At 41.8% G+C, this 21,944-nt stretch overlaps 2 protein-coding genes across 2 annotated transcripts in view; one reads left to right on the forward strand and one right to left on the reverse strand.

Moving 5' to 3' along the window:
- Positions 1-4,676, reverse strand: part of HSF2BP (heat shock transcription factor 2 binding protein) — a 35,678-nt gene extending 31,002 nt beyond the window's left edge. The window contains exon 1 of the mRNA XM_015409766.1: positions 4,584-4,676. Within this exon, the coding sequence (XP_015265252.1) occupies positions 4,584-4,676 (93 nt within the window). The remainder of the gene's footprint in view (positions 1-4,583) is intronic.
- Positions 4,677-4,724: 48 nt separating this feature from the next.
- Positions 4,725-21,944, forward strand: part of RRP1B (ribosomal RNA processing 1B) — a 25,600-nt gene continuing 8,380 nt past the window's right edge. The window contains exons 1-12 of the mRNA XM_015409767.1: positions 4,725-5,017; positions 5,273-5,355; positions 6,453-6,510; positions 7,467-7,552; positions 8,905-8,966; positions 13,378-13,507; positions 17,400-17,464; positions 18,103-18,266; positions 18,971-19,062; positions 20,035-20,132; positions 20,342-20,361; positions 21,914-21,939. Coding sequence (XP_015265253.1) covers positions 4,828-5,017; positions 5,273-5,355; positions 6,453-6,510; positions 7,467-7,552; positions 8,905-8,966; positions 13,378-13,507; positions 17,400-17,464; positions 18,103-18,266; positions 18,971-19,062; positions 20,035-20,132; positions 20,342-20,361; positions 21,914-21,939 — 1,074 coding nt within the window. The 5' untranslated portion in view covers positions 4,725-4,827. The remainder of the gene's footprint in view (positions 5,018-5,272; positions 5,356-6,452; positions 6,511-7,466; positions 7,553-8,904; positions 8,967-13,377; positions 13,508-17,399; positions 17,465-18,102; positions 18,267-18,970; positions 19,063-20,034; positions 20,133-20,341; positions 20,362-21,913; positions 21,940-21,944) is intronic.

Raw genomic sequence — 21,944 nt, forward strand, 5'->3', positions numbered from 1 at the left:
GGAGCGTATTATGACTGGATGGTAGCTGTACTCTAGTGGAGTTGACTGGTTTGTGGGGAGAGAGAGAGTTTGTTCTGAGTGTGTTGGGTGGGGGAGGAATAGGGTTGCCAGCCTCCAAGTGGGGCCTGGAGGTCTCCCACTTTTACAACAGTTCTCCAGCTGACAGAGATCAGCTCCCCTGGAGAAAATGGCTGCTTTGAATGGTGGACTCTATGGCACTGTACCATGCTGAGGCCCCTCCCCAAACCCCGCCCTCTCCTGGATCCACCCCCAAAGTCTCCATGTATTTTCCAATTCATACCTGGCAACCCTTGGGAGGAAGGAGAGTGGGTGAAAAGATTGAGTGTGGAATGTGAAAGAAATCTGTGTTCTTTGTGGAAGCCGTTAGCTTAAGCAGCAAGTGAGAAAACAAGCCTTTGTGGCTAGCTCTATTTAAAGAACTTTAAAGGAAGAAGACCTGTAACTATCTGAAACTGTTATGAACTTTACTGAAATTGTTATGCTGCTACACTTCTTTTTGTTGTTCAGTCGCACAGTCGAGTCCGACTCTTTGCGACCCCATGGACTAGATCACGCCAGGCCTTCCTGTCTTCCGCTGTCCTCTGAAGTTGGCTCAATTTCATATTCGTTGCATCTATGACACTGTCTAACCATCTCATCCTTTGCCGTCCCCGTCTTCTTTGACCTTCAATCTTTCCCAGCATCAGGGTCTTCTCCAGTGAGTGCTCCCTTCTCATTTGGTGGCCAAAGTATTTGAGCTTCAGTTTCATTATCTGGCCTTCCAGGGAACAGTCAGGGTTGATTACTTTTAGGATTGACTGATTTGATCTTCTTGCAGTCCAAGGGACTCTCAAGAGTCTTCTCCAGCACCATAGTTCAAAAGAATCTATTCTTCGGCGCTCGGCCTTCCTTATAGTCCAACTCTTGCAGCCATACATGACTACTGGGAATACCATTGCTTTGACAATGCGGACTTTTGTTGGCAGGGTGATGTCTCTATTTTTTATCATGCTGTTTAGGTTCGCCATCACTTTCCTCCCAAGGAGCAGGCATCTTTTAATTTCATGGCTGCTGTCACAGTCTGCGGTGATCTGGGATCCCAGGAACGTGAAGTCTGTCACTACTTCCACGACTTCCCCTTCTATTTGCCAAGGAGTGATCGGGCCGGATGCCATGATCTTAGTTTTTTTGATGTTGAGCTTCAAGCCTACTTTTGCGCTCTCTTTTACCCTGAGTAAGATGCTCTTTAGGTCCTCTTCACTTTCTGTCATTAGAGTGGTATCGTCTGCATATCTGAGGATGTTGATCTTTTTCCCAGCAATCTTAATTCCCGCTTGTGATTCATCCAGGCCAGCATTTTGCATGATGTACTCTGCATATATATTAAATAAGCAAGGTGACAATATACATCCTTGTCGTACTCCTTTTCCTATGCACACTTCTAAATAAACTCTATTTAAGAGGGGAGAAAAACATTATATTCAAAGGATTCCCTTTAACCTCAGAGCTGACCGTTCTGTCATTCTACCAAATATAACTAAGCTATCCCATTCATTGGGTCTAACTAAGAATTCTGATTTTTAGTTTGAGAGTTTTTAATTCTGCACTATTGGAATAGCTTAATATCATAGCCATCAATGGGGTTAAATCTTCAGACCAATCCACTAATCTACAAAAGTAGAATCAGCTAGAAGTAAAGTTACCTGAGCTCGGAGGGCTCAGCTAGTGAATAATAAAAGCCCTGAGCTAAATAGCCCAGGCTAGCCTGCTCTCCTCAGATCTCAGAAGCTAAGCAGTGTCAGCCCTGGCTAGTATTTGGGTGGGAGACCACCAAGGAACACCAGGATTGTGACGTGAAGGCAAGCAATGGTAAACCACCTCTCTTTTTTTTAATGCCCCCCTAGGGGATTTTTTATTGCATTTTCTATAAACTACAACAAAATTAGGCGGGGGATCTACAAACTATAGGAGAAAGTAAAGAAAACCCACTAAAAACCCAAGAGGTGGTGGTCATACATACTGCTTAGCAAGTTAGCTTTTAACTCAACATTCGATTCAAGTTCATTGAATGTGGTCATCGAATAATCAATTTAAAACAAATAAACACCACCATATCTGACTTCTTAAAGAGCAATAAAAGAAATAATTATAACAAAACATTATTAGAGATTTCAGAGTGCAATAACATCTCACCTTTTATCAGGCCCATAGCTAGGACCTTTCTAGTGGGGAGGCCCTGGGGAAAGTGGAGGGGCCGGAGTGTGCGTGTGCGCGCAAAGCGCGCACGCACCACACGCACATCACCCGGAAGTGACGTAATGACACCGGGCACACTGGGCGGGCCCACGACCATACAAGAGGAAACACCTCACCGGCTCTGAGGAAGAGCCCCGTCGAAATGCAGCCGCTTCTCTCAAGAGTCTTCTCCAGCTGCTACTTCTCCAGGGGCTGCTACTTCTACAGTTAAAGCAAAACCCAGGGAAACGCCTGCCTTTCTTTACCGGGTTAGACGTTTTGCCGGTTGCTTGCTTCTCTCGTCTGGGAGGCGAGGGCAAAAGGAGCGGGCGGGCGGGCCACCCTCTCCGTGCCGCGATTGCCCACTTTGTTCCGTGTCGTTTTGCACCGACCTCCCCTTTCCCTAGGAGAGGCGCGAGAGGCTTGTGCAAAGGGCGGGGCGGGAGCCCCAGCGGGGATCGGCTCTCTCTTCCCAGCGACAACCCCCGGGAGGCAACTGGAGACTGTGACTCCCTGGCTGCCTCCTCTGTTTCCCCGCTAGTGGGATGTTCCCGCAGGACGACAACAAAGCCGCTGCCCGCTCCTGAAAACGGCGTCTGCAGGGGCGGGGGGGGAGGAGTCACGCCGCTGCATGCAGGATGAAGGGGAGAAGGAGGAGGGTAGGCCGCTCTGCCCCTCAAGCCCCCTGACGCCGCCTCGGCTCCTAGTGCCACCGCCGCCAGCCTCTCGTCATCTTCGGGCGGGGGGGGAGCAGAGGATCGGGGAGGGGGCCCACAAAACCCGCGGGGAGCGGGCCCCGTGGGCCCCACGTGAACTACGGGCCTGTCTTTTATACTTTTTCTTTCTCAAATGTTAGCTTGTCTTTGGGGCTGCTGCCCCCAGTTTAGAATCGGAGTTTTCATCTGAAGATGCCACTGCTCCCTCTTCTTCACTTTCTTTGGTGCTGACTTCTTCCTCCTCTTCTTCTCCTGCTGGACAGCTATGTTGATGCAAAAATTCACGTGCCTTTTCAACAGGGTCATTTTTTTCTTTCTTATCCATAAATTTGAAGATTGTGCATTCGGGTTCGATCCATTTGTAGGGAATGTTGTCCTTCTGTAGAAATTTCTCTGTATTTTCTTCTTTTCCTTCTTATTTCAAACGGAATGTCCTTCAACACTTTTATTTCTTTGTCCTTGATTTTCAAGGTAGTTCCATTTGTCACTTTGAGAATTTGGTCTCTCACTTGTCTTCTGGAGAATCTTACCATGATTTCCCCTGGCAGATTATTCTTTCTTATAAATTCTGAATATGACCTATAGATCGTATCAGTTTTGCTTTGTAGTATGTCTGCTGGGCTGGACAGTTCCGGCAAGAAGCTTAGGTTTCACTTGCTTGTCTTTCTCATCCTTCCTCGTGGGCGCCATGTTTGGGAATTGTTTACTTTTTACAAAAGTTATCACAGTATCTGATACTCTTAAATCAGCCTGGTAAGTTCTTAAATGCTCTTTATTTCAGTCCATCTTGCTTCATTAGCCCACCCCCCTTTTCGTAATGGCTCAAAGTTCGCTTAGTTTTCTTAGCGGGGGAGAGTTCCCTCCTGCCCCTTGCTTTCAAAGGGGAGGTTTTCAGCTAATTCTTCGGTGTTTCTCGCTTAGACACTAACTCACAGTTCAACAATAAATCCACTTCTGTTTTCTATTTGCTTGGCCACCAAATGCTTGCTCTGGTGTGCGATTTCAAGTTCCCATTCAGGATGCTCCGCAGCGGGACCTTCGGGGCATGGAGTAGTCCCCTTTCGCTGGCAGGGTTGCTGGAAGAAGGGCACTCTAGCACCCCATGGCTGGGAGCCCAATAGAGGGCTCCGGGGGTGGCGTGGACAGTCACGCCCGCTCCCAACTGCGGGCTCTGGCAGTCGTCTCCCAGAGCTTCGGGAGAAAGCAGCCGCCATGGCGAACACAGAAACTCAAGGTCTCTTGCCTTGAAAACCCTAAGTGGTTATCATGTCAGCTGTGACTTTAAGGCACTTTCCACCACCAGCTGTGAATAGTGCCTTTCAGTGCTCATGTACATAAAAAAACACACCTACAAATGGGAAAACAGCACAGGGAGGCGGGAGGTTTGGCTAGGATTCATCTCCATAGTTTGCTAGTTTTTTGATAAATTATGTATTTAGAGAGTTGGTGTTTTTTAAACATAGAGGAGCATTCAAAAATTAAGTCTCCTTCTCAACTAGTGCAGTACAGTTTACTATTCTAATTCAGAATTATATCAGCTCATGCTCCTGCGTGGAGTTGCGCGCCACGATTTACTGCAGCGATACATCTTGCGTCTATCTAAAATAAGGGTGATAGCCGTATATGGATCACGTCCAGCACGTGGAGCAGTCGATGTTTGCTTGCGTTAGTCTCGCGGCTCTTCCGGCAAAACTGATTGGTTGGCCCCACACTCCACGTGTCCATTTCCGCTCTTGCCCCTTTCGCTGTCGCAACTGAATTAGAATGTTTGCGGCCAGTATGTGGCTGTGACGTCATCTATAGGCGTTCGGTCCGTCGGCCTTTGCTCATCACACAACGCCGAGCGACGCTTAGGGAAGGGTCTGTTTGGTGGTGGATGATGGCGCCCGCCGCAATGGCTTCCGCCGTGCAGCCGCCTGAGATCCAGTTCGCTCAGCGATTGGCCGCGAACGAGAAGCGGATTCGAGACCGGGCACTGAAAAAGCTACGAGGCTACATAATTCTGAGGACCCAGGATCTGGCGGAGCACGTGGTGCTGTCGACGAAGGAGCCAGGCTCAGTGCCCGGTAGGAAAGCACACCGGCAGAAATAATAGCCAAAATGGGGAGGGAAACGCAAGTGTGATGCTGAGTGGCATTTGGACATCGTCAGGACGATGGGTTGCATAGATGAGGGGACTTCTCCTTACACATGTTATTGAACTTTGGCGCTGAATGTGAAAGGGGAGTGTACTTATGGTGTGACTATAGTTGTAAGGGAGAGTCTGTTTTGGAGGAAATTAAAATGTGTTTTAACTTTTCAAATGTCATTTGTTTCTTCAGGTGGCTTCAACCAAGAAGAATTTCTAAAAATATGGAAAGGACTATTTTATTGTATGTGGATGCAGGATAAACCTCTGTTGCAAGTATGTCAAAACAACATGCTGTATGAATGTTGTGATTTAGTGCCTCTCTATTTATGTGTGTTTGCTCAGAAGGATATCTCAGTGCCAAAGTAAGCATGCACAGAATTGCAACTTCATGATCATGGAGTTAATTATTGAAAGTGTCCTGGGTGGTAGTTATGTATTTTTAAAAAGTATTCAGGCAAACCAACAGATCTTTCCAAATATAGCTAATATTCAGGTAGAGTGACAAAGTAGATATTAATGTGAGTAATAAGTCAGGAGTTAACCTATATGAAATACCTACTCTGCCTGCAGATTGTGGCATGAAAGATGTGTATTTTAAACCCTTTGGTTCATAATCAAAAGAAATAAAATCATTGATGTAGCACTTCTTAGAATGTTAGTGAATTCATATTCAAGCTGGCCCTCAAAATAAATACTTGCCTGTAGCTTACAGGCTTGCAAGGTGTAATTTAGCCTTTGTCAGAATGGATCCTGTAGGAGTCTTTGACTACAGCTTTATCTGGTAGTTAGAAACAAATAGATTCATTAAGAAGGAAAATTCATGCAGAATAAACATCTGGTTATATTTGGAATAGTGATATACATGTGGTTTTTAATGTGGAATACTAGAATAATTCTATGCTTTCTGATTTGAATTTTTTGAAATTATGTAAAATGTGAATTATGCAAACTAAAGCAGTTTGGTGCTTTCCACTAGTTATAGATCATGCTCTCAAAATTTAGTGCCTGCTTATAACTTCATCCTGTCCAGGTTGGAGATGCTGCCATTGCATCTAAAAAGCTTGTATTGCTGCACATCTAGTGCTTAACATCCATGAGTGCTGTATGTGTGCTGTGCTGTTTAATCAAAAAAGAAATGGGTAGAGAATATTTTGCACATAGAGGTGGACTTTTTTGCCCTTATGCCAGGTCTGTAAATGGCTTTAAAACTTATCTCCTGGAAAAGAAAGTGGGTAAAGATTGGGTGCATGCATGTAGTATGTGTGCTTGCCCTTTGGGGTCCCAGCCATGGGTTTGTTCATACTTGAAGTGATGGGTTGGAATCTGCTTTTGAGATACTGTATTCTAATTTTTTTCTCTTCCATTTTTAGGAAGAATTATCAAACAATATATCACAGCTGATCCATGTAATAGAGAATATAGATGCACGTAAGTCTCATTTTACTTGCATGGTACATATATTGTGAATCCTGAGAAGATTCATTGTGTTTGGAAACAGCTACTTCTGACGTTAAAAGTGGTTGTAGCTTTTGGCAGTGACTGGACACACAGTTAATTCATTTAGAAACTATCCTCAAAGGGAATAACGTCTACTTACATTTTGTTTCAGTGATGGAAGTTCTACAAACATTAAATGTGACTAAGACCACTAAGTCTGCATTCTCTTGAGAATTCCTTTTTATTTGTTTTACTTGGTTCCTGCACCAATAACCCTTTCCCCCTTCATTCTCACAGTGCTTATGAGAGGCAGTGTCCAGATAGGGAAATATGTCCCAGCGCTGCTAGATTCACCCCACAGAGATTGACTCAGAGAAAGGGTATTGGCTGAGGTATAAAATAGACAGCACAGGGTGGCAGTGATGCATAATAATTCCTAATCACATTATCATTGGCCAGTGAATTCTTTGCACCTGCATGTTTCCTCACTGCCTGCTACCTATAAGGTCTATGATTCAGCATTTCACAGAATTTAGTGAGAGCAAGGAAATAAATACAACTACTCCTGTTGAACACATGAAACTGCCTTTGTACTGAATCAGACCCCCGCTCCATCAAAGTCAGTATTGTCTACTCAAAGTAGCAGTGGCTCTCCAAAGTCTCAGGCAGAGGATTTTTACAATGAGATCTTTTACCTGGAGATACCAGGGATAGAACCTGGGACCTTCTGCATGCCAAGCAGATGGTCTACCACTGAGCCACAGCCCCTCCCCCATTCAGATTAAAGTGCCTAGATGTTCTGTGTTTGGTGATCTAAACATTACAGTTTCACTTGACTCTACTCCCATTGGTGTCCTTGCTGCATGGAAACTCAAATGGCTTCTTCCTGTCACTTAGTGGAAATGCTTGAGATGAACATAAAAGTTATTACTATTTTTTCACTGCAGGGCATTTGTTCATTGAGACGTTTTGGCAAACTATGAACCGTGAGTGGAACGGAATAGACAGACTGCGCCTTGATAAATTTTACATGGTAAAAACTAACTGCTCTATTGCATTTAAGAACATAAAATAATCCCATTATTCAGTGTAATTTTCTGAGATATTGATCAGTATTGATTGCTAGAGGCTGTTGAGAGTGGATATACTTTGTGGATTGTATCTATTGTGTCCTTTTAAAATCTTGACCACACACAGGTTGTTTCTGTGATAACAGAAAAGTATTTCTGACAGTGGCTGAAATTCAGGTAATGCCCCAAACCATGATTTGTGCTTCTGAACTTACAACAGGCAAACCATGGTTTAGCACTGTTTGTCTGTTTTTCTCCTCTTCTTTGCTTCATAAGGTCATGTCATCTCCACTGAATGGTATAGCAGTATCTGGACAGTGTAAGGGCCGTAACTATGGCTTGTTCAATTCCTATAGTCCAAAGCGTGGTTTGCAAACCCCTTCAAATCGTAGTTCTAATTCAGCTTTGTTTTTAAAACCAACTGCAAGCATATTTTTGTCAGTACAGACATCATATCAAGTTTCCTTAACCATGTTTTGTTGTGACACGTGTACTGAGCCAATGATAGTGAATGTATAAGGTAAAGTTTTGTTTTAATTTTCTCTCATTGGTAGGTTTCCCCTGTTGTCAGGCAGAAATCTGTTAGTGTTCTGACAATATGATCCTAAAACCAAGAGTAGATAGACAGGTTCAGAAAAAGAAAATGATAGAGCTATATATGTCTTTTCAGGACATAGGTATAGGAATTGCATGTTTGAATGCTTTTCCTATGCCAAAAACTTTCCACATAGAAATATTCTCTGATTCCGGCTAGTATGTCTTCACCTACGTTCTAAAATCTCAATCAGGTTATGCCATATTATGCTTCTGACTCTGTAGGCCAGCCACCTTTTCACAGGCCAGATTTTTGTGTTGTGGTAGGTTCAAATGCACTGAATATGATCCTCTCCTGCATTCCGAAAGCTTACTGAAGGACCTATGTTGTATCATATGATTTTTCATTAGTGTGTAGATTGACTTAAGAATATGCCTAGCTTATTGGTCTTGGTGGAACCTTTTTCTACATAATGGTTTAGCACTGAGACATTAATTTCTAAGTTAATGTTATCTTACTATTATGCAAGTGATGCTGAGGAGTTCAGATATTGTGGAGAAACTACTGTATTTTGTTTGTGTTGCTGAGTTGAAAATACAAGGAATCATTGGAGTATTGCAGTCATACCTTTGTTCCCACAAAGAAAAATGGAAGTGGTGAAAGGAAATGTGTTTTTTATACTTGAGTTTGGGAAATTGTTTTTCCACCAAAAGTTGGTGATTATTTTGCAAACATTTCTATGACTAGAAAAGTTGTCATGGGACTTTTTTTGTGACCTAGTTGATTCGCATGGTACTGAGGCAGTCCTTTGAAGTGCTGAAGAGAAATGGATGGAATGAAAGGTAGGTGATCCCTTTGGTGATGCGGTGGACTGAGAGCGAAAGTGCTCTAAATCCAATAAACTGTCTTTAGCTGTATCTGGTAGACTTAACTGGGATTTTTAACAAAAATGTAATGTGTCTTTTCCACAACAGTTTTTCATGCTCTTTACTTATAGCCTGATTATGCGTATTCAGGACAGAGTAAATTAAGTAGAACTTAATTCCATGTAAGTGCTAGGACTGTCGCTTTAGTTTTAAATCCTGGTGCTTGTGTTCGTTCTTGTTCGTTAGTTCTCTGCCATTTTGTCATCACAACAGCCATATAAGCAGAGAGATCAGGGTGGATAAAAATTAATAACATATTTTTAAAAATGTATATTAGACTTAAAACATCCTATGAAATACTGTTTACCCCCCAGTTGCCTTTTGTGTCTCTGTGTGGGTGTGTATTAGAAAAATAGTGGGGGTACAGAAAAGAAAATGTTTTATACAACATAATTACATTTGTCAAAGACAATCATATAGTTCAGAATGTATAGGACAGAAAATATTTTCCCTTTCATTTGCTTCATTATAATTTTTAAGGTATTATCTATAAAATACAATAATTCTTATTTCATCTTTGGGTACAATTGTATTCATCATTTCAGTTTTTCGTTTCAAATTTTGTAACTAATCTATTTTAAGTATAACACTGGTTTCATCATTACCGTGTAGTCAACATATTTTTCTCACTTCTGTCTATTCATTAAAACCTTCAATAAGTAATATATCATGGTGTAAAAGAAAGTCTATTATATATCTCATCAAACTCATTTCTATTCAGGATATTACATTTGGAACAGATTTTAATTCTACTCCTGTTTCATTACCATACATTTGTATATGACATTTTCTCACTTTAAGTTTGTCTCCTACTAGCACAATACACATAATACACCATCTTTCCTCAAATTTCTTAATAGACGTGTTTCTCAAATAGGTTGTTAATTTTGCTACTACTGCGTATTCAGCAAGTTTATTTTCCCATTCTAAACATGGACAGACTCTAGTTTCCATTTTGCTGTGTAAATAGTTCGAGCCACTGTGACCATGTATTTGAATAGCTCTTCTAACAATTTTGGTAATTTGTTAGGCAGAACACCTAAAAATATACTCTTGGCTTCCATTGAGAATTTAAACTTTAATATAATTATTCTGGATTTTTGATGTATTTCTTTCCAGTATGTTTATGCTTTTTTATAAGTCCACCACATATGAAAGAACGTTTCATCCATGTCTTGACATTTCCAGCATTTTCTTTTGTAGTTTTTATGTGCTCTCTCAAGGTCCTTTGGAGTTATATACCATCTGAAAAACACTTTGTACCAATTTTCTCTTACCATCCTGATGACTCTAAATTTGATGTCTTTTTTCTATAGTCATTCCCATTGTTGCATAGGTATCTGTTCTTTAAGGTTTTGCATCCACTTAATCATACATTTTTTCACCGTTCATCTTCAGCTTCCAGCTGGAGTAAAATCTTATATATCCATCACAGTAAATGTTCTTTTACTGTGATGGATATATTTACAACAAACTATGGCAGGTCCTTAAAGAGATGGGAGTACCAGACCACCTCACATGTCTCTTGAGAAACCTGTATAAGGGTCAAGAAGCAACAGTTAGAACCGGATATGGAACAACTGATTGGTTTGGTTGTCAAAGAAGATGGGGACGGCAAAGGATGAGATGGTTAGACAGTGTCATAGATGCAACAAACGTGAAATTCAGCAAACTTCAGAGGACGGCGGAAAACAGGAGGGCCTGGCGAGATCTTGTCCATGGGGTCGCGAAGAGTCGGACTCGACTGTGCGACTGAACAACAACAAATGTTCTTTTTGGTTTATAATCAGCTGCTCAAATTCAGTCTTCTCTCTCAGAACTCCACCTTGAATACTCATGATCTCGTTTAGTCTTGAGACTGATAATATTATCAGACATTGAACGTTTACACCTTCATGTTTAATATCTTGCCAAGACTTGATTTTCCCCCGAGTGTTTATCATCATGCCATATGTAAAAAATCATTTTTATTTCTTGTATTCTTATCATAGCGAGCGTTTGTTGAGGACATAAGCAAAAGAGTTTATGGGGCTCGATAAATTCTGGTGAGAAAACCATATTCTCAAAAGTACGCCTCTGATTACGTGACTTTCTTGTGTTGTGATCTTTTTAGTCGATTGCTTAATCCATAAGTAATTGTGTAGGCCTTCATCGAGATCTGCTGATTCTAATTTTACTATTCTTTTATCTTGGGTTTTTAATCCAGTCCACAATCCAGACCAGACCTGCTGCTTGGTAATAGAATTTTATATTTAGGGGTGTTGAACCTCCTCTCTTTTTCACATCTTGTAATAGTTTGAAGTTTATTCTTGTTTTTTTGCTGTTTCATATAAATTTGCCATTCCACATAAATTAATTTATCTGGCATTTCCATTCTTTCAGTATTCTTTCTTCTATGTATATGGGTAACATTTGGAACAAAAGGTTTAGTTTTGGCAGCACATTCATTTTGATTGCAGAGATTCTTCCCAGCCATGAGATTTTTCGTTTTCTTCATCTTAATAAATCTGCTTGAATTGATTTCCAAATTTTCTGATAGTTTTTTTTTTAAAGATTACAGTTTTGCACAGTCACATTTACTCCCAAATATTTAATAGCGTTGGTGGCTGTTGAGCAATTTGTGCTCTCTATAATCTCTTCTTCTCTTGTTGTGTTAAAATTTTCATTGTCATTTTTAGTTTTTTCTTCCCTTGTTAATTTTATAGCCTGATAAGGATCCGAATTCTTTATTATATTCAGTTACGCGTTGCAGTGATTTCTGGGGATTCAAGACTGTTAGAACCATATTGTCTGCATAACTTTTCATTTTGAACTCTTTATCCCCTTAATTCTGTCATCTTGTCTGATCTTTACAGCGAAAATTTCTATTGCTAGTATAAATAATAAAGAGGATAAAGGGCATCACTGATGTGTTCCTGTTTCAGTTGAAATTGCTTCTGTTCGTTTCCCATTAATTAAAATCTTTGCTTGTTGGTTCAAGTACATTCCATGCATCTAGCTCTAAAATGCAGGTCCACAGCCCTTGTTTTGTAAAACATTAAATGAGAAAAGCCGTATTAAATTGTCAAGCGCTTTTTCTGCATTGAGAAATAGAAATGTTGCTTTCTCTTCTTATTCACATCTGTTTACTATATACTCTGTGATGTTTCACTTAGTGATCTAAGCTTCATTTCCTACATGCTTAGTAATAAATTTCCTCAGAATAACCTGGCATCCCTTCATGAGCACTTCTAACTGTTTCTTTCTGTTCTGTTGGAATGCTAAGCCTGCTTATGTGAAAATTGTTCATAGCTACCATGTTGTTGCTGAGAAAAAGGAACATGTTGGCAGTATAATCTTCTGGAAGCTTTCTGGTGGATTGTGCCCATGTGTGAGGGTTCCTTTAGGACTTAGCTACAGTGATCCACACAGTGGTCACTTCCAGGCTTGATTACTGCAACTCACTCTACGTAGGCTTACCCTTGAGGCTGACCCGGAAATTGCAGCTGATGCAAAATGTGGCAGCGCACCTGCTGACATTGACGCCTATGTGCGCTCACATTCAGGAGGTGCTGCGTCAACTGCATTGGTTGCCAGTCGACTTCCAGATTCACTTCAACGTGTTGATAATAACCTTTAAAGCCATACACGGCCTGGGACCCACATATCTGAGGGACTGCCTCTCCCATATATGCCCCAAAGAGCATCGTGCTCTATGGACCAACATCTTCTGGTTGTCCCTGGCCCGAAGGGCATCCATCTTGCCTCGACCAGGACTAGGGCTTTGTCTGTCCTGGCCCCTGCCTGGTGGGACATGCTCCCAGTCGAGATCAGGGCCCTCTGGGATCTTCTTCAATTCCACAGGGCCTGCAAGACGGAGCTGTTCCACCAGGCTTTTGGCTGAGGCAGCGGATGTCCCTATGTGGCCTCCCTGAGGTGGTTGTCACCCACCTACCAACCCAGATAATATGCCAGGAAACCTCCCACAACCCGCTGACTTGTCAGAATTGTGATTGTGTTTTAATGTTTATTATTGTTTTAAATTGTTTACTTTTTAAATTGCATTTATTGTATCGTTTTATGATGTTACGCACCCTGAGTCTGCTTGCGGGATGGGCAGGCTATAAATACAAATAATACTAAATAAATAATAAATAGTCAATTGTACTGCAAGAAAAAGTTGGGCTTCTTCAGTCAGCACATTCTCTTGCACCTGTTTCATGTTCTCTGGTCCCTAAGAATCCATTTCATAGCGCTGCATGTTACTTTTGCTGAAAAATGAATATTATCCTGGAGCTGATGATATGACACAGGGGGGTATAGTATACATTTTTTTTTCTTCCTTCAGTTTCACTGAACCATTTCTGAACCTGCTAATGAAAGAGGTTATCCAGCCAGAGAGCAATGCTGCTGTTGGGGTAAAACTGCATTTTATTGACATCTACTTGGAAGAACTGGCTAAAGTGGGAGCTAAAGAGGTAGGGTCAGAGGTGATCATTCAAATCCTGATTTGCCTTGACAAATGCTGCTTTCATCCCCTTCATTCTTTCTCCCACAGAGACCCAGCTATTGTCCAAGCCTGCATTGCAACAAAAGCAGCTCTAGAAACAAACCAGGATTAAGCCAGGATACCTGCATTTGTAACTCATGCAGTACCTTAGTTTCAAGTATTTGTGGTGATTAAACAAACTTCAAAACCAAACAAAGGTTAGTGAAAAGGAGGGCCAATATTAAAACCTTTCCATAAAAAAGGTACATGTATTTATTGATAATAAATTTTAAAACATATATAGGGGCTCAATTACAACCAATGTATATAAAACATAACAATATCAAGGGCAATTTCCTTTGATTGTGTTCCCACAACTGCTTTTTACATGTGAATACTGTGGGAACACAATCAAAGAAGGAAATTTTTGGACCATAAGTTTATTTTATAATCACTGGGCTAGTGATTGCACTTTAAAGGTCTTATGTGCGTATTTATCCTGTGCCTGGTGATTTTACTTCTGAACAATTTACTTTATGGTCCTTATTGAATCTATACTTTGTATATATTTCTGATTGTGTGTATGAGAATATATGCATTAGCCATCTTGCCACATATGTATGACCTCTGAGGAAGGCCTATGTGGCCGAAACGCGTAAGGTCAACTTTTTAAGCCCTTGATATTGTTATGTTTTATATACATTGGTTGTAATTGGACCCCTATATATGTTTTAAAATTTGTTATTATCAATAAATACATGTACCTTTTTTTATGGAAAGGTTTTAATATTGGCCCTCCTTTTCACTAACCTTTGTTTGGTTCTGGAGTTTATTGTTAGGTTCAGTTTTTTCCCCTTCTTGTTTCTGCTAAACAAACTTCAAACCATAATTTCAGGTCCTGGCTTGACACACCTTAACCAGCCATAGTTAGTAGAATGGCTTGCATTCAGATGAACTCACTAATTGTAGTTAATTCAATTAAGCCGTACTTTTCCATGACATCTGAACAAAGCCTGAGGTTAGCACTCTTATATTTTCCACTCTTATATTTTTTGTATAGCCTATGTGTTGTATTTTATTGTCTTCAGCGCGTTTCCCCCTCTTCCTTCATAGAGCTCAGGGCAGCATACATCTGTCTCCTCCCCACCATTTTACCCTCTCAATAACTCTGTGAGGTAGGTTAGGCAGAGGAAGAGAAAAATGGATGAGGGTCATCCAGCTAGCTTCATGGCAGTGTCGTAAGGGTTTGAACCAGGGTTTTCCAGGTCCTAGTCTGAAACTTCAGCCACTGCACCAAGTACCAGGAGGACTAATAATCATTGTCAGCATCAAAAGTGACTACGCTTTATTGTATATTACCTAAATTACAAAGTATTCTGATGACATTAAAATTAGCTTTTTATTTATGTTATTTATAGTCCGCCCTTCTCACACGGACTCAACGCAGATTACACATTGTGAGTTAGTACGATTAACAAAATGGGACGCAGTAGGATTTTGGGAGTCTGGAACTACCAAGAAGTACGGAAGCGTAGCATAAGTATTAACGTGCCACATTAAGCAGTACAGAAATTATATAGTAGGAACCTACTTACAATAAGCTGTCCATGGCAGTATAGACCAGTCTCTAATCATTTATCCAAGTAAGTTTGTGAACCATTTTGTACATTGTAACCCTGTTACCTGAGCAGAAAAACCCTTTTGAATAATTCAGTTTTGCACAGTTTGCAGAAATCCAGGGGAGCGGGAGCCTTCCTGAGCTCCTTGGGCAGGCCATTCCATAAGGTAGGCGCCACAACAGAGGAAGCCCATATACCGGTAGTTGTTGATTTTGCCCATTGGCAGGTTGGCACCTACAGAAGCCCCTGCTGACATGAGCGAAGTTGTTGTGGTGGAACATAGCGGAAGACGCAGTCGCGCAAATAAGTGGAGTCATGGCCATGAAGGGGTTTGTATGTTACAGCCAGTTCCTTAAAGTGAGCCTGATAATAAATGGGCAACCAGTAGATTGTCTGCAGAATGGGAGTAATATGCAAGCTCCGTCTAGCTCCAGCTAACAGCTAAGCTGCAGCATTATGGACCATTCTGAGTTTCCAAGTTGATTAGAGGGGAGAGCAATGAATGTATGGTGTGTTACAGTAGTCTAGTCTTGATATTATGGTGGTGTGGATCCAGGTGGCCCGGTCAGGTCGCACACCAATGACAACTGCTTTCCAATATCAGCCACCTCTTTGAGTGGATGAGGGAAGGTGCCTGAAATAGTAACTGATTTATAATAATGCAAAAGGTTTGTTGATGTGGTCCTGACATTATGTTAACGGCCAGGGGTACAAGTAGTGGCCTTCACAGATCCCAGGAACTTGTCTACATCCATCATGGAAACTGGGTCAAAGTGATCCATAAATGGCCCAGGCAGCGTGTCACGGCTCAGGTGGGGTGTCACCTGACGCTGCCACCACTCTGGTTTTAGGATCCGTTGAGAAGGCCCAGAGCACCCTCCCAAGACCTTCAGACCTCCCTTATTTGGCCAAATAATTGGCGTGAGGACCAGGCAGAGTAAACAACAAATAAAAGGTTTCTTTTTACAGGAGGTCAGTCAAATATGGGAACAGAACAATAGCAATAAGTGGGTGAAAAGAAAAGAAACTAAATGCCCTAACGCGGCTAGACTCACAGTTCCTAGTCTACTTTCTCAGTTGGCCCTGAGTCTACTTACCCTTCCTCTCAGGGTGAGGGTCTCTCCCAGCAGCAGCCTTCCCTCTGGCCCTGCTCTCTTGGAAGAAAGAACAGCTCTTCTTCTGTACCAGCTCTTTTATTACAAGTCCCTTTTCTCTGTGATTGGCTAAAATTGGCACCAAAACCTCTCAGGGACTTCTGGGAGTTGTAGGCCTGGCCTCCTCCCACTGCTAGTCAGGCTCCCTGGGCCTGCTAGGCCTTTGCTTGCACAGCGTATTAGGCCTTTCTTCTGGTTTTCCTATTGTCATCCAGATCAAAGCGTATTGTTTATATTTTCTTAGGAAAAAGCTTGGCAAAAGTATTACAACTAATTGTTCCTGGGGTATTAGAGGCTCAGATTTAGGTATCAGCAGATGCTGTTCTACCTTGAACAATCTGGGTGAGTGTGAAGTAGCTGAGGCTATGATAGTAGAGAAGTACTTTTCTTTGCCACTATCACTGTCGCTTCATAGGTCTTACAATGAGTTCTATTGCATGATCTGCCAGCTTATGTACGATTTCTCCACCAGGACTGTTCTAGACATTTCCCAACTCTTTTAGGTTGCCCAGCTCTGTGATAAACATCCCAAAGGGGCAAGCTTGTTGATAGGTTCAAAGAGCTTCACATTCCACTTTTCCACTGCCACCTCAACAGAACACACATTTGGAATCCTAATACCCCTCAGAGCATTCTGAAATCCAGTATGGTTCAAGAGCCTCATGTGGGGTGTTTGAGCCGCAAGTAGGTAGTGATCAGATCAGGGTTCAGGATAGATCTCCAGCCCTGAAACCAAGCCTTCCCTCAGTTTCTTAGTGCAAAACATTACACCCAGGGTGTGTGATCTTTCACGTGCTGAGCCAGTCACAGTTTCGGAGAGACCCAAGGACATCAAAGAAATGATAAAATCCTAGGCCGAGATATTGTCAGCATGAATGTTGAATGTTTTACTCTGGTTTATAGTCATGGCTTTCTCCAAACAGCCTTTAAACAAACAAACAAACAAACAAATACCTTTATTGGCATAAAATATTACAGTTGCCATAGGGTAACAAACAGCCTTTACTGTTTTAGCTTTAGAAAGTATGCATTCCTTCTTCGCAGATTACAGTAGTTTAAGAAGAACCTGGGCCACCTAACCATATATTGTTTTGTTTTGTTTTTGTAGCTCACAGCAGACCAGAATCTCACATTTATCGAGCCCTTCTGCAAAACTGCTGCCAAGACCAAAGAGTATGTTCAGTCGCTGGATTTTACTACTTGTAGTGACTCTGGAAGTTAGTGGTGTCCATATTGTTTTAAAAGCGGCATATATTGCCTTTTTATCCTGCTTTTCTCCGAGAAGCTTAGGGCAGCATACATTGTTCTCTCTTCACAACAACTTTGTGAGCTAAATTAATCTGAGAGAATGGATGGGCCCAAGGTCACCCAGTAAACTTCATGGCTGAGTGGGGATTTGAACCCAGATCAGTCCTAATCAGTTTAGCTGCTGCAACATGGCGGTAACTGAGCAGATTTCCAGAGCAAAATTAAGCATAAAAGAGGGAGTAGAAGAAAGCAAGACTAGCTTTCTTTCATGTGCCTGAAATGAAACTGCGTAACTATGGGAACAATATCTTTCTTCTGATAATAAGAAAGCTATTTCTTGATTCTCTGGGTACTGCAATGGTAATGCTGGGATATTAGCAAAAGAATATTGGATGAATCCAACCCAGCTAGCTCTTGCTTCAGAACCCATGCAATGAATTGTTGTTTTTTGCAAATTACAGTGCAATTCTTGTCACCTTTACGAAGCAGGCTTTCAGTAGGTGTAAATGGAAGCCCCCAAAGTATATCTTTGTGATGCTTTTTTTTCCCCTTTAACAACTCAGTCGTCATCTGCTGCAAGCCATAATCCGTGGTATCTTTGAAACCATTGTGGATCAGTGCCCATTTGCTGTAGAAGATTTAATGAGGGAACTGAAAGCTGGTAGTGATGATGATCTGTCAGAAGATGATGATTGGAGTGATGAAGAGAATAAGCTGGTGGCCAAAGGTGAGCATGTTTCATACTGCGATAACCCCTAGTTTGGATTGTTGTAAAGTGTTCAGTCTGAAGCTTCCTTTGAAGGCTATTCAGTGGGGATGAACTGATGCACACACCACTACACCTGGGTGCTGGCTCATATTTTGTTGCCAAGCACAATTTAAAGTATTGGCTTTAACTTTAAATGTCCTTGCTCCAGACTGCTTTCCCCTATTTCAGCTCCCTTTATATAGAGAGGAAATCTGCACATGGTCTTCACTGGCAAGGAGAAATCTTTCTAGCAATTCACATTTGTGGATCAGAACCAAGTTATTCCCCACCCCCCAGTCAGCCTTCTATCATTCTGGTCTGTGGTCAGAAGTGCCTGACAGAATCCCTCTCACACTAGGGGCAGAGCCCTGCCATGGCAGGATAGGTTGCTCATCTGAGGTTGCCAGCCTGAGACAAAAGCAGTGAGTCTCTCTTAAGGCAGGTTGAGAAGCTTTTTGCCCCTCAGCCCTTTGGAGGAGGAAATTCATTCCTTCACCTTGCCCTGTAAGGGCCGTGCTGGTTACAAGGTGAGCTTTTTGAATGAATGGAGGGAGGGAAATATCAGCCCCTCATCTCATGCTGGAGTGAGTTAGTGCGGAGGCTCTTTTGTTCTTTAGTGTGAGTGCTCTGTTGCCCAGTTCTTTCCAAATGATTGTTAAGTGTGTTTATTCCGTGCTGTGCAGACAGGAGCTTGCCAAACAAACTTCCATTAGATGGTGAAGCAAAAGAAAACCTTTTAGAAGCTAATGATGATAACATTGGTCCTGTCCTTCAGGTAGGTGCCCTCTTTCACAAGGTGCCTGCTTGTGTAAGGCTTCTTCTGATTGACATGAGCTACTCTCCTTTAATTTGAACTCCTACAGATAATACTGAAGTAACCGCATGACCTGTTTCTTTGGCAAAAAAAGACTAGTTACTGTATTACATGATTTTAAGTGATGGCTGTGTCACAGGTATCTGTTCACGGGTCTTGCACGTGTTGCTGATTTTTGACCTGTAAACAGTCAAGTCTCTAGATCTCCCAAAGCATGGCAAACATGGCTCTTGACTATGTCACAAGTCCATGACTGTTGTGGGATCTGTTCCCTCAGGCCTGGAGTGCAGGTTGGAGGTTTGAGCTAGTGGCAAAGTGGGATGTCTGTTGTATGAGCTGGGCAGATGCACTAATTCAGATGTGTGGAGTAGGGGGAAAATGTGGTAAATGTAAAATGATAGTACACAATGTCAAGGTACAGCATCTTTCAATTTATGAAGAGGTCAAGATAATTAGATGCATTCTGTATCCACATCTTTCATTATTAGGGATTTTTCAAGGATAAAAAAATTGTATAAAATCTTATTTTCCTTAGTTTTGCCACAAGATTAGAAAGTGCTGAGAAGCTGAGAATACTATCCTGGTGCAAGTTCAAGTGGGACAAGGCACTGGTGGAGAAGTTAACTCTTCATTGGCAGGATGTGAAAGTGGGATTTATTGTCTGATAAATTTAACAGATTTTTTAAAAAAAAAAACAGGTAATGATTATATGCTTAGTGTCTCATTCTATATGGTTTACTTAACAGAATGATTTAACACTTTAGTTTACTGGTTAATAACTTTCTTTGTGAGAAACTGCCGTATTTATTCAGTGTTTGTGTTACCTGGAAGACTTCTATATTAAAAAAAGTTTGAGAAAATCTGGGCAAATGTTCAAGTTTACCTGATCTAAAGAGCTATAACATTGTTCTGTTGTTTTTTTTAATTTGATAGTTCAATTATAAAAGCATTGCCGACATGCTGTTTGAATTAGGCAGCAGAAAACACACACCAGCATTCAATAGAAAACGTCTCTATAAACTGGTTAAAAAGTAAGTGATATGAAAGTACACTCCTGAGAATCTATTTTGCCTGAATATGTTTTCCTTTCTATCCATGTCATGCACCATTAGCAGTCCTACCCTTTCCCGATTTATCTTGGTGGTCTTTTAATAGAATGACTGCAAATGCCAGTGTTTGTGCACCTTCAGTTTGCAGACAGATAATGGAAATAAAAACTTATTTTTCACCTGTTTTCTAGGTTCCAGGACCTTGCAGAAGGTGAGTGGCAAGGAGTCCAAGGCTAAACCCTGTGGGTCCCCAGGGCTTGTTCCACACAAGTAACCAGACCTATTGCTTATTTTAAACAATATTTTATAAAGTTTATGGAATTTCTTTCAAAGAAAGAATTATTCTACATGCAACACATTACTCAATGACCATACAGCAGGAAAACAAGAAAACTAGCTTAACTGTCTAACACTTTCTAGAACCTGCATTAGATGGCACAAACCTTACATTCCAGAGTCAAAGGCCAAAGCTCAAATTCTCTGCATTACTATCAATTGCATGTCATAGTTCAGGCCTCTAGTCCATCAAAGCTAGTCAATATTCCTTAGGGCCTTAGCTTAATTACAGATTCTGTGCCCTGCACATCAGGCGAAGGTGACATCCAATCATGGCATGTCTTCAGGAGAAGCCTCTAGAAGATTACTTCATCACCCCTGGCTAGGGCTGCCAAGCTGCGGCAGGGGATCGGCACGTCTTCACAGGATCCCTGCCGCAGGGGACAGTGATACGCGTTGCACCGCCATTGCCAGGATGTGACGCTACGCGTTGCTCTGGCAACGGGGCTATTTGGAGTCCCGTTGCCAGAGCGACGCGTAGCGTCACATCCTGGCGACGGCGGTACAATGCGTATCGCTGTCCCCCGCGGCAGGGATCCTGTGAAGACGTGCGGATCCCCTGCTGCGGCTTGGTACACCTACTCCTGGCTCCCCACCACACAGACCGCAGGTTCTCATGAGAAGCTAACTACTTTGGTCTTGAAGATAAGAGCTGCATAGGTCCAATTAGTAACACCTGCAGAATAGACCAGGCACATTACCATTCACATTAACCCTTGAGAGGCGGCCGGGGTGCTTTGCCTCACAGTTAGGCTCCAACATCACTTTGCTTCTGTTTGTATTTTGTTGACAAATGTACAGTAATGGATGAGAAAATACAATCATGGTAGATGTGTATGTCCTTGAAAGCATGTCTGAAGGGCTTTTGTTTGAGTTTCTTATCTCAAAAGGGGTAGAATCCTTACCTGATTGTTTCAGAATTTGGGCAAATTTGAAGTGGTCCTCTTTTGAGACAGGACCTTCAGTGCCGTTCAGGCAAAGGCTAATTTTAGCAGACAGCGTCCATTAACACAAGGAAAAAGAGAAAGTCCCGAATGATAACTTAAAGAAATGGAGTGCAGCTTCTTCCCCATAAACTCTTCAGGAGTGCTTGCTGCTGCTGCTGCTCTAGGATCCTTTCTCTGGCTTGGGCCTGCAAAAAAATTAGCAGTTTCCTTCAGTTAAGCTCTGATCTTCTCTCTCCTGCTGCAAGCCAGACTGAATGAGAGGGTGGGGCTCTTGCGGTTAGTAATATGTGAGCAACTTTACCAATTGCCCATGCTTGGTGACCTTTTGCTCCCTAGGCCCTAATTTTGAACTCTTTAACAGAAATAAAATGTTAAACCGAAAATGACATGGGTTACACACTTGCTAATGTGAAATGTGGGTGGATGAAGGTCAAAATACTTGGTTGTGGTATGTCTTATTCCAATACTCTTGCACATCAGGGACTTTTCCCCAAGACGACTTTCCTGAAGA

The sequence above is a fragment of the Gekko japonicus genome, unplaced genomic scaffold (genome assembly GCF_001447785.1).
Source record: "Gekko japonicus isolate JY-2015 unplaced genomic scaffold, Gekko_japonicus_V1.1 scaffold4, whole genome shotgun sequence".
NCBI classification, from domain to species: Eukaryota; Metazoa; Chordata; class Lepidosauria; order Squamata; family Gekkonidae; genus Gekko; species Gekko japonicus.